Source organism: Photinus pyralis, unplaced genomic scaffold (assembly GCF_008802855.1).
Source record: "Photinus pyralis isolate 1611_PpyrPB1 unplaced genomic scaffold, Ppyr1.3 Ppyr1.4_LG3b, whole genome shotgun sequence".
Lineage (NCBI taxonomy): Eukaryota > Metazoa > Arthropoda > Insecta > Coleoptera > Lampyridae > Photinus > Photinus pyralis.
The window spans coordinates 27,370,124-27,380,882 of NW_022170510.1; the positions used below are offsets into that span (position 1 = coordinate 27,370,124).

General features: G+C 35.6%; 2 protein-coding genes across 2 annotated transcripts; both read right to left on the minus strand.

Annotated features, from left to right (window-relative positions):
- Positions 1 to 688: 688 nt before the first annotated feature.
- LOC116167060 lies at positions 689 to 1,751 on the minus strand. The gene is made up of 2 exons (XM_031482296.1): positions 1,178 to 1,751; positions 689 to 1,129 (listed from the first exon to the last, which is right to left on the minus strand). Exons 1-2 carry the CDS (start codon positions 1,586 to 1,588, stop codon positions 947 to 949), a joined length of 594 nt encoding a protein of 197 aa, XP_031338156.1. The 5' UTR covers positions 1,589 to 1,751; the 3' UTR covers positions 689 to 946.
- Positions 1,752 to 3,641: 1,890 nt separating this feature from the next.
- LOC116167061 (WAP, Kazal, immunoglobulin, Kunitz and NTR domain-containing protein 2) lies at positions 3,642 to 4,582 on the minus strand. Its single transcript, XM_031482297.1, has 4 exons — positions 4,384 to 4,582; positions 4,272 to 4,334; positions 4,032 to 4,220; positions 3,642 to 3,977 (listed from the first exon to the last, which is right to left on the minus strand). Exons 1-4 carry the CDS (start codon positions 4,385 to 4,387, stop codon positions 3,883 to 3,885), a joined length of 351 nt encoding a protein of 116 aa, XP_031338157.1. The 5' UTR covers positions 4,388 to 4,582; the 3' UTR covers positions 3,642 to 3,882.
- Positions 4,583 to 10,759: the final 6,177 nt, after the last annotated feature.

Here is a 10,759-nt window from a genome sequence, read left to right on the forward strand (position 1 = left end):
AAATTATTATTATTATTATTAAAATATGGTTGATATACAACAAAATTGAGAAATACCAATATTTACAAAATGTATAAAATCAGCATGCTGTGTGCTGTCATAATATGTATGGTAGGTACCTGTTGTATTACACGGGGAGATGGTATCGTGCAGAAGTAAATCTTAAAAATGAAACATTGAACAAGTTATTGTAGGTCTCTTCTGTATGATATGGCACATGTCGTGCTAGATTTCACAAATTTTCTAAATATTGAATAACGAACATTTTGTATATCAATGATATCAACCATATGCATATTCTATGTAGGCGTACAGAAAATTGATTGCTCTTTTTAGATATTGTAAAATACTGTATTGCATTAGAAAAACAAAAGTTGCATCGATTTCCAGTTAAACCAGAAGTTTGAATATGCGATCAGATAGACTGTAATGTTACACACAATTGATTATATTTGACAAATTTATTGTGTGGCGCCAAATATAAGAGACATTGAGATAACCCTCTTATCTAGAATGCTGTATACCAAAGTTTTACTTAGGTTTTTGTGCGTGTCCCTTTGGATTTTCCAAAATACCTACCCTAAGATAATCGCTCTAAACGGGAGTGCGGAAAAATCTGATCTAGACAAAATTTTGTATCAGATGAAAACAATTAATCCAGTTAGTTTTAGATAAAAAAAACCATTAATGCTAGTCTAGTGTGGAATCCACTCTTTTTATTCGTTTGCATTTGAAAAACTCATGATCATACTATTTACAATGTCTCTTAACTTAATTAAATATGAAATTGAATGAATACATACATTATTTTATTATATTACTAAACATAATATTTTTTATTTCCCACTATTTACATATAGCACCTAAAACCTACGTTTTGGCTTCATCGGAGCAGTACACATTATAATAACAAACATTTTTTAACAATAACTTGGGATATTAAATGCTACGCATAAACCTTAGCCCCCAAGGTTCCTCGTGTCAGTTTCTCTTGTCGTCGTTGCTGTTGTTCCCAAGCTTTCTTCTGTCTAGCTTCTCTTCTGCTCTCTTTCAATGCTTCCCTAGCATCGATATCGAGTGTCTGGTCTTCCCATCCCCTTTCGTCGTCCCATTCTTCCAATTCTTTGCTCTAAGATTAGACAAATTATAATTTGTTATTTTTAAACTTAAGTCTCACCATCACGTTAATGTTTTCAGGAGCCAGTGAAAATTTATTAGACGTCTCACTTTGCGTAACATTTGGATTTATGTACACTTTAGTCTGAGCTGTAATAGTGGGCATCATATCTTCGAAGAAATTTTCTTGTGTCTCTTGAGGTTCCTCTTTTACTTGACGAGCTGCAATAGCTTGTTGTCGATAATATTCTATTTGTTCTTGTACAGTTGTTGGTGTCGCCACTGGCTCATTCCAGTCATTCCAACTGTCCATTTCATTTGGGATACTTTTTTCAGAAATAACACCAACCTGGGTTAGAGGAACAAATTCATTTACTCGCTTTCGTCTTCGAAAACAACACAGTGCCCGTTTAAATATAGAAACAATAAAAAAGAAAAGGGATTTGAACATTTTAAAAATTATTTCTATCATGCTAATAACATTTTGGTTGTAAAACTAGAACAAGGAGTTAAAAATTAAAATTGTTAATGTTTACACATTACTTTGGCTTCGTGGAATGTTAGTTTACAAATAAAAAAAATGTTTGGGAATATAAAGATAGGTTAATTTGAACAAAAATTCTTGAAAAAATGAAACGTCAAATTTTACTGTCATTATTCCCATTACTTAAAAACATCTTTCAGTTCTCACACACTCAAACAAATGCCGTTTGTACAAATGGTTTCAGTCGCATTCAATCGTTCAGATAGACAGATACATTAGTGATTAGAATGATTACAGTGGCACCACGCTCAGAAAGTCCCTGACAGGGCGTGTCCGAGGGCGCTAGAAATTTGGACCGTACATTCTGATACAAAATTTAAAAACACTTTAAGGGAATTACATACCTTATCAGATCGTAGATCCAAGCTATATGCGGCTTGAAAAAAGACGAGTTTGTATAAAACTGGAGACGGAAAACGTAAAATAAAGCAAATACAACAGGAAAAGTGTAAACTAAAATAACGTGAAGCGTCAACTGTCAAAACGGAATAATTAATAATTATGCCGCGGAATGTATCGCGTGGTTTTGCAAACTTTCTATTGGCCAGCTTGAATTATTTCAAAATTAGTTCGCATATTTTCCGGGGCTTTTTTGAGCATGGTGGCACTGTAGTGTAAGCTGTAAGGCGTGGAGCACGCCACATAGAGACACACGCGGCGCATGCAACCAAAGAGTATAGTTGTATACTCTTTGATGCAACACAACATAACCCACGGCCACACACACTTTGTGTACTGTTGAAATTACTGAACAATCTGCCATTGTGTCTCAGACACTGTGTGGCGTCAGATATGAGTTCACAAGAATAAAAAAAAATGTGCTACTTATATTGTTTGCGTTTCGTCCGTCCGTCCGTCCGGACCCACTTCTGCGATTGTGAACTATTTTTTGGGGAATGGGCCTCCAGTTCTGGATTTTTTTGCCTAATTCTTTCCTGAGATGCTGTTTTTGAAAGTAAAACGTGCATAGCTTTAACGCGCGACAACCAATTGGGTTAACCTGCATTTTTACAGAATATGGTTTGCTTCAAACAAATAAGAGCTCCATAGGGCCCTTGCTCATCTCATTTTGGAGGCATATGTAGTCATCAGGGAATGACTTTGCGTAGTACGTGTAATGTATCATATGAGAAATGGTTATATCTAAAAAACCAAGTAATTCATTGATGCCGACGTTACTGTATCAACAGCAGATGTTGTGTGGTTATAACCATCAAGAGCGTCGCCAGCTGATGACCCAGAGAGGGGCAAGTTGACATATGAAGAATAAAAAAATTATTAATTGTATGTATAGTGCAGAGCACATAAACTTTTACTCTTGTACTGTCTTACCTCTATAACCACAATAATTGTAATAAGGAATTATCGGTCAAGAAAACCAGGACACTTTGGTTTTTGGAATGGTTGCTTTGCATTTTGCTACTTTTTTTAATCTACACCTAAATCTCACCTGCCCCCCTCTGGTGACTCCCTTGGTTATAACATCGTACTAAACTCTAGAAGAGACGCTGTCAATTGTTAATATATTTCTCAACGACGATAATAAAGGGGGTTGTTTACGTCTGGTTTAAAATAGAAAATTCGTTAATCCGCTTGTAAGCAAATAGGCCAAGAGTACACTTTCAAAATTGTTTTTTTCGATTTCAATAGCCCCTATGGACATTTCATGCCTTAACGAGAATACAAACGTGAAATAATTTTTAATTTCTGATGGAATATGACACCAATACCAATACCAAGTCGGTAAGTGGTGTAGTTCCGGAGCCTTTGTGATTCAGGCAGACAGACAGACAAACATCAAGAGCGCAAAAGTACACTTTTTATTATTTGAAAATGAAAGTGCACTAGAAAAGTACATTTTCCTCACCACCAGCAAATATAAGCTGCAATATATAACATAATTTATGATGTAGCAAATCCACTAAAACAATTTATGATTGATGATTGCTCACGGGTAAGTAACACGAATAACCTTCACGGATAAATAATCGTATTTGTTTAATAGTTTTCAGAATAACAGAACAAAAAAGAGAACAACCGCAAAAACATAATTGCAGGTACCCCCACGACAAAACAGTTAAAGTAATTATAAAATGTCACGCTAACGTATGGTAGGTACCCAAAACTTAAATTTCCAGACAGGTGCCTAATCAATAATGAAAAAAGTGCCTACCACAAAGTAATTCAAAATATGCCTTGATATGAAAAATGTTTCTTTATCTTTATACGCATTTGTCGCGTTTCGTAGCGGGGTCCATTTTACATTTTTGGAACGAATTGCACTTTACATTTCCACAATAACTTCCAGCACCTCCAGCTTGAAAACAACCCCAAATTAACATCAAAGAAATTTTTTTAAAATTTTACTTACAACTACTGCCGTATGATCCGCCAGACGAAGATCCCGAATATTTCGATTGCGAACCTCTTTGATTTGCGGACGTGCACGATTTTGTGTTACATATGTTTGGGCAACATTTTTGACCAAAACATTGCGTGTCGTCCTTACATATGGGGGTGCATATGGTCATTTGGTTCGATACTGGACAAGATTCTGAGGCTGAAAAGTAGACCGTTTAAAGAAAAATTTAATAAATTAGTGGTCACATACGCGATACGCCCTGTGCGACGTACAATAACGTCGATAAAACTGCTAATGTAATAAGTATTTTCGCTAAAATGTCCTAATTAAATTGAATCTACACTACGCTAAGCCAACTTACTCATATTAAGGTGGTCGTAATTACTCGTCGGATCTGCGTGTACGATGGTAGAAAGTTAAGATTTGTATGTAGGTTTTTAAGATACACTCGGAGGTGGCATTCGTTTTTGCAATTTGTTTTGTAAGTAATTTATCGTAAACGTCAGCTCATTTTGTAAAACGAAATACTTCTAGAACGAGCTTACGGTAATGCAAATTTATATGGTATAGCAGCAGATTAGTTCTGTTACACTATCATGTTTGTTAATTGCCTCGGGTCCAACTTTGAATATCAAAGAGAAATGTGTCATAGGGAATCCCAATGTCGATAATTATATTATTGTTCTGTTGCATAAATATTTAAATTGTTTAAATGGCAAATAATTAAAGTGAAAAAACAGTGTGATCCTTTTATTACTGCCAGCTTTAGGTGATAGATAGGTATAATGCGCCTACTAAGGTATGTTAGCGCCCAAAATTTGGGATAGAAGTAAATCTTATGAATGTGTTTAGTTAATAAAGAACATTTTTTATGCTCAGAAACGCAGAAAAGTGCAAATGCTTCTAGCTTCTATGGTGTTCGTCTAGTTCAGAAGTCGTTCCATGAAACAAATTTTTTTAAATATTAACATATTAGTTGAAAAAAATTCATTGTTTTGTATACGGGATAGAACATCTAGAAGACCGCCAGGAGACTATATACCCAAATTTTCAGTAGACAATTGCACTTTTGGTTAGAAGCATGGATTTTGGCACACAGTTACAGGCTGATTCAAATTCTAGGGCCACCATGGGAATCTCGGGAACTGTAAGAGATAGGTAGGTAGTTTAAATGTGGCAAAGTATTTTGATGCTGAAAAAAATGCAGTTTTGAAACTGAAAAATTCTGACTACTTTTTATTATTATATAAAAAGGATATTTCGAAATAAATGACACATTATTATGTCCACTTTTTCCTTCTATAAGATGCCACTTTTAAATTTTAATGTTGATGTTGCGTCTAAAGTCAACCAACATCAACTTTGTTTTTTCTTATGGAAGTCATGTTAACTTTTGTGTCATTTTATAGAGAATTTTTTTCTGATTTCTGACGTTTACTAATCTTCGCACAAAATCTGTCGAGCTCCCCCCCCCCCCCCCCCCCATAAGCACTTTTTATTTTCTTGAACCTAATTAAGTTACTTGAACTAAGGAACAAATGTGCCCATTTTCAAAACTCCCGGATTTTTTTTCTTCGATTTACCTTTATTTATGTAATTTTACTGGCCTATTTTTGATCCGAAGGGCTTCACACAAACAATTCGCCAAAGCATTACATTCAGATTCAGTCGAAGATAGGCCGTGCTGCATCGTTCCTCTGTGAAATCTCAATATATTCTCTTCAAATACGACCAGTGCTCCTCTGAGGAGTTTGCCTGAAACCGGTTGAAATAGTACACAGCCGAACTAAGGTCAGGACGTTTAAACATGAGGTATGTCAAGCAGCCAATCAATTCTCGGTACGGCTTATCGAGCACCTGATCTTCCCTTGGCCTCTGCAACTGCAAGTTTGGGCACATGGGGCTAGTATCCGGTTTGCGTACTTCCATGCCAAACCGACGAAGAACCGCTTCAGTAAAGTCCGGCTGATTAAGCTTCATGATGCCGCAGTTTTTACGTTGTCGGACAATAAGGTTCTGCTGGTTTGCCAGGACGAGCATCATGCGAACCGTCCACATCCTGGTCACCGGGGAATAGGTCCCACAGTAGTCGAATCCATAGCGTTGGGTAAAACCCCTAGCTACCACCCTCGCCTTCGGCTTGTTGATGCTGGAGCCATCTTTGTTCGTCCCATTTGCAAACAATGGCTTCCGATCTTCCGGCCGATCGACCAGCTCCTACGTCTCGTTTTCGGCCAATGATTTTAACTTGGTGTCTATTGCCTCCTTTCGCTACCTTCAATCAGGTCGTAGCTTCAAGTTTTCGGTACTCTCAGAAAGTTTCTCGACGTAATTCTCGGCGTTTAACGCAAATGCACCACACGAATACTTGTTTTCATCCGACTCGATGTCTGCTTGACAACCGTCGAACTCAACCGCTTCGCCATTTCTCAGAATGTCGACACTATTTTTCCGGAATACCACTTGTATCTCCAATTATCCGTATTACCCATACTTATTACACGTTGAATCGAAAACAAATTGTACCTCAGTCCGGGAACGTCAAGAGCTTCGCTGACAACACTGCTAAATCTTCTACTTCCGACCTTTGCCACTATGTCCACAGCACCAGAGTAGTTGCTCTCAAGCGTCTGTCCAAAAGCCATTTTGATTAACACTGGTTTGTTCAATCTCTTCACGTCTCGCAAGTCGCAAATGATCCGATGCGCCCGAATCGAGGATCCATAGAACAACATTCTTCTATAGCCCCGTCGGGGTGTAAATATCACAGTACGTCCAACTTATGGTGGTAGGTATGTACTTAATGTACACAGAGTTGGGCAGTATTCGATTTTGTAAATACTTTTTAGTATTCAAATACTTTGTAATTAAATACTGTAACGGAAACGCTCCAGACATGACGTCGCCTTTGGCGCTCTGGAATTTTCTACGCGCGCGATAGTGGGATTTGTATAGGAATATTCCGGTAATTACGCGAATGTTCTGGACTTACATTGCTTGCGTGTATAAATGCTTGCGGACCGAACATCGCAGCAGTCTACTACCGAACGAGATCGAGTACGTATGAAACATCGAGCGCGGAAATATAAATTGCGAAGTGTGTGATATAAATAATCGATATAAATTGTACGGTTTTTATAGTGTTTTAGTTTTGTTTAATAAATATTGATATAAATCGAACCCGAATTTATAAATCACGTTACAATACTTTTATGGAAGCAGTAGTTGTACTTGTAGCTCAAATATTTTCACAAATATTTAGTATTCGAATACTTCGCAAGGTATACATTGAGAAGTATTCGAATACTTCGCAAGGTATACATTGAGAAGTATTCGAATTCTTCGCATAGTATTGAATAATTAACCTTCCCCTTGAAATTATGGATTCTACAGGCCACATTCTATAAGAAAAATTTTTTTCCGGGTAGATCTGAGACATTTTTTTTCGGGCCTCAAAAAAAGGCAGTGTATAACCTTCCTTTTTTACCAAATTTCTTCAATCTTCAAACTGTTTGAAATTATGGATTCTACAGGCCAAATTCTATAAGAAAATGTTTTTTCCCGGTCGATCTCAGACAATTTTTTTTCGGGCCTCAAAAAAAGGCAGTGTATAACCTTCCATTTTTACCAAAAATGAACTGCACCAAAATTTCTCGGGAAAACACTTTTTCTTATTAATTTTGGTGCGTAGAATCTAAAACAATTCGTACTTTTTCGATCAGACTTCTCAACCAAAAGTTATGGACTAGAAACCAATTTCGAAAGAAAATTCAAAGGGCTGTAACTTTTGAACTAGTAGCCCAATCTTCAAACTGTTTGAAATTATGGATTCTACGGGCCAAATTCTATAAGAAAATGTTTTTTCCCGGTCGATCTCAGACAATTTTTTTCCGGCCTCAAAAAAAGGCAAGTACTTTTAAGTTATTCAATTCATTGTCACAAAATCAATTATAAAAATCCGATACAACTGGAACACCGAACGATCCTGGAGTGAAACTTTTTGACTCGATAGTTTACGTAACTTAAATTAAAAACAATAGGGACCTTTCACCAATTTTCAAAGCGATCGCACGTTTCTAAACAATCTATCATGCACACGGACAAACGGATGGTCAAAAATGGATCTGTTCCAAAATCGCTAGGATTAATTTCAGAAAGGCGTACGTATCATGTGCACGATCCTTTGAAAACTGGTACACGTATTCTTAAGGATATAACTGGTATGAGAAAGACCCTGGTAGGTACCTCCTATCCTATATAATAATATAATAATAATATTACGCTTTTACTCCCCTTAAATTTGTATATAACAATAGAAATATAAAAAAAGCTAACCCCATACAAAGTATAACTTGATTTTTTAAGTAGTATTAAGACTTTTATCTAGTATACTATTTTAAATTTTTAATGTATTTGAGTGACAAGTATTTGAATACTTTTTACTGTATTCGAATACTTTTCAAAGTAAGTTAATGAAATACTTTTCAAAGTATTCGAATACCTTTGATAGTATTAGAATACTTTTGAAAGTATTCGAATACATTCTAAAGTATTTGAATACTTATTTTTTAAAGTATTTGAATACTTTTCAATGTATCTGTATCTAGTATTCGCTTGTGCTGGACGTAAAAGTATTTAGTATTCAAATACCTTTGATTTGTGTAAAGTATTTACTATTTAGTATTCAAATACTTTTTGAAAGTATTCTGCCCAGCTCTGTATGTACACATCGTATACATAAAATTTGGTCTTCCGAGCCAGATTGTAAGTTGATGGTTGTAGATTGAAGTTATAGAACATTGTGAGTTTGGTCGGCACCGACTTGATACGTTCGAGGTTCCAGTTCCAAGATAAGAGAAAACGCAGTTTTTTGGTGAGTTGTGATACAGGACAAAGTGGTAATCCAATCTGGCGAAATTGTTGTTAAGAGTGAGCATTCCTTTCTATTATTTTCCATAGTCTTTGTTTATTAACTATCCTCGAGATCGTTTATAATTTTGTATTGCTGTCTGTCTGTCCGTGTGCACGATAACTATGTGTAGAACTGTCCAATCGCTTTGAAAATTGATGCACATGTTCTTCAGGATATAAGAAAGGTGGCTATTGTTTTTCAGCTACGTAGACCGATGGGGCAAAAAGTTACAGCCCAAAAACTGTTCAAACCTCCAAAAAGGGTTTCTTTTACACGATATTGTAACACTTGTTACAAAAATAACATATGAATGTCTGGTTTTCTGTGTTAGTTCCTAAAACCTCAGGCAGATGCACAAAAAATTGCGCATGTGCATTCCAACTTTTGTATTTGGGCAAACCCATTTTTTTATTTAAAATTTGTATGTAGGCCCCTCGAATAAAAGTAAAATTAATGCCGAATCAAAAAATTTGTTTCGCGCATGTGCAGTCGGTTTTTTATTTGTTGAGATATTTGAATGAAATATTGTATGTAGGCACCTCAAGTAAAAGTAAAACTAATGCCGAATCAAAAAATTTATTTTGCGCATACGCAATCGGTTTTTTTAGCGTATTTTCCTCAAAGTGAAAAATCGCTATTGGCTGTACTTTGCCGTCCGTCCGTCCGTCGATTTTTTTTTATTAGTATGCTGGAAATTTTTGTATATAGACTAATAGACAGCTAGTCAACACAGGCATAGAAATCAAAAGAGGCAGAGAAGTAAAATTTCTCTGCCTGTTTTCCGCTTCTCTGCCCCTAGCAACGAAACGATACTTCGCTGTTTGAATATTATCAGCGAAATGTCACATTTGACGTATGTATAAAAAAAATTTGTTTGACAAGCCATGTTGATCTGGTGGAACAGAATCAACCCCTTAAAGTGTATTGTAAAAATGAGGTATGTGTCGAGGATCGTTTGGTATTCAGTTGTATCGGATTATTCAATGAAGGTAAGTAACGAATACCACTAAAATTCATTTGTTTTTTTAATCGATTTTGTTATTATTTAGTTTAACGAGTATGTGCTGCGCAAGCTGCGTACTATTGAAAATTAATTACTAACCTGCCTTTTTTGTGTTATTTGTTTGGACGTGAAACTTTTGGAAGTTGTGAGTTGAACCTTTTTAAAAGGCATACGCTTTTTCAACCAACATTTTCAAAAATGTTCAACGGTAGTTATTCTTCTCACAATTTTCTTCGTCTTGTGTTGTCATACGTTTGGGAGCTTACCTACCTTTTACTTGTCAGCCAACTCAGGTAAAAATAGGTTACAAATAGGACAAATTCAGTCGATTGCTTTCCTATACTGATATCTCATTAATCATCAATATCCCTCTGTACTTACCAGAACGATTCCAAAACCAAAAACCTGAAATACATTTATTATTACGCTTAAATGAGATAAAAAGAACAAATCCTTACTACAAACTCTCTAAAAAAACCTACTTTTAACTGAAAGAAAATATTCCTGAAAATCAATAATAGAGCTTATCTTAGAAATTAATGGCAACAAATTCAAATAGGTAATCAAATTTTAGTTTTTTAACGTTCACATTTTTTTCTTAGTTTTTTTCTAATAAAACCTGGCACAATTTTTATAGATTGTACATAGAAAAATAAGGTCTTTCGAATAACTTAAAAAAATTTTAGGTTGAAAAAAGTTCAATGCCGTTGCGGCGCTCCAAAATTTTTGTTCAAAAATCCGGCCCAAGCTAGGAAGCTAAAAATATAATTCAATTTGAAATGCATAAAATGTAACACGTTACAATTTGCTTTCATAATATTA

Bases quoted from the DNA above. Each gene is read 5' to 3' on its own strand.
- LOC116167060 (XM_031482296.1), bottom strand. From the start codon at position 1,588: ATGATAGAAATAATTTTTAAAATGTTCAAATCCCTTTTCTTTTTTATT. The intron at 1,130-1,177 runs GTGAGACTTAAG...GTCTAATCTTAG, and splicing joins CTGAAAACATTAACGTGATG to AGCAAAGAATTGGAAGAATG.
- LOC116167061 (XM_031482297.1), bottom strand. The intron at 4,221-4,271 runs GTATGTGACCAC...TCTACTTTTCAG, and splicing joins CGTCGCACAGGGCGTATCGC to CCTCAGAATCTTGTCCAGTA. The intron at 3,978-4,031 runs GTAAGTAAAATT...GTTGTTTTCAAG, and splicing joins CGGATCATACGGCAGTAGTT to CTGGAGGTGCTGGAAGTTAT.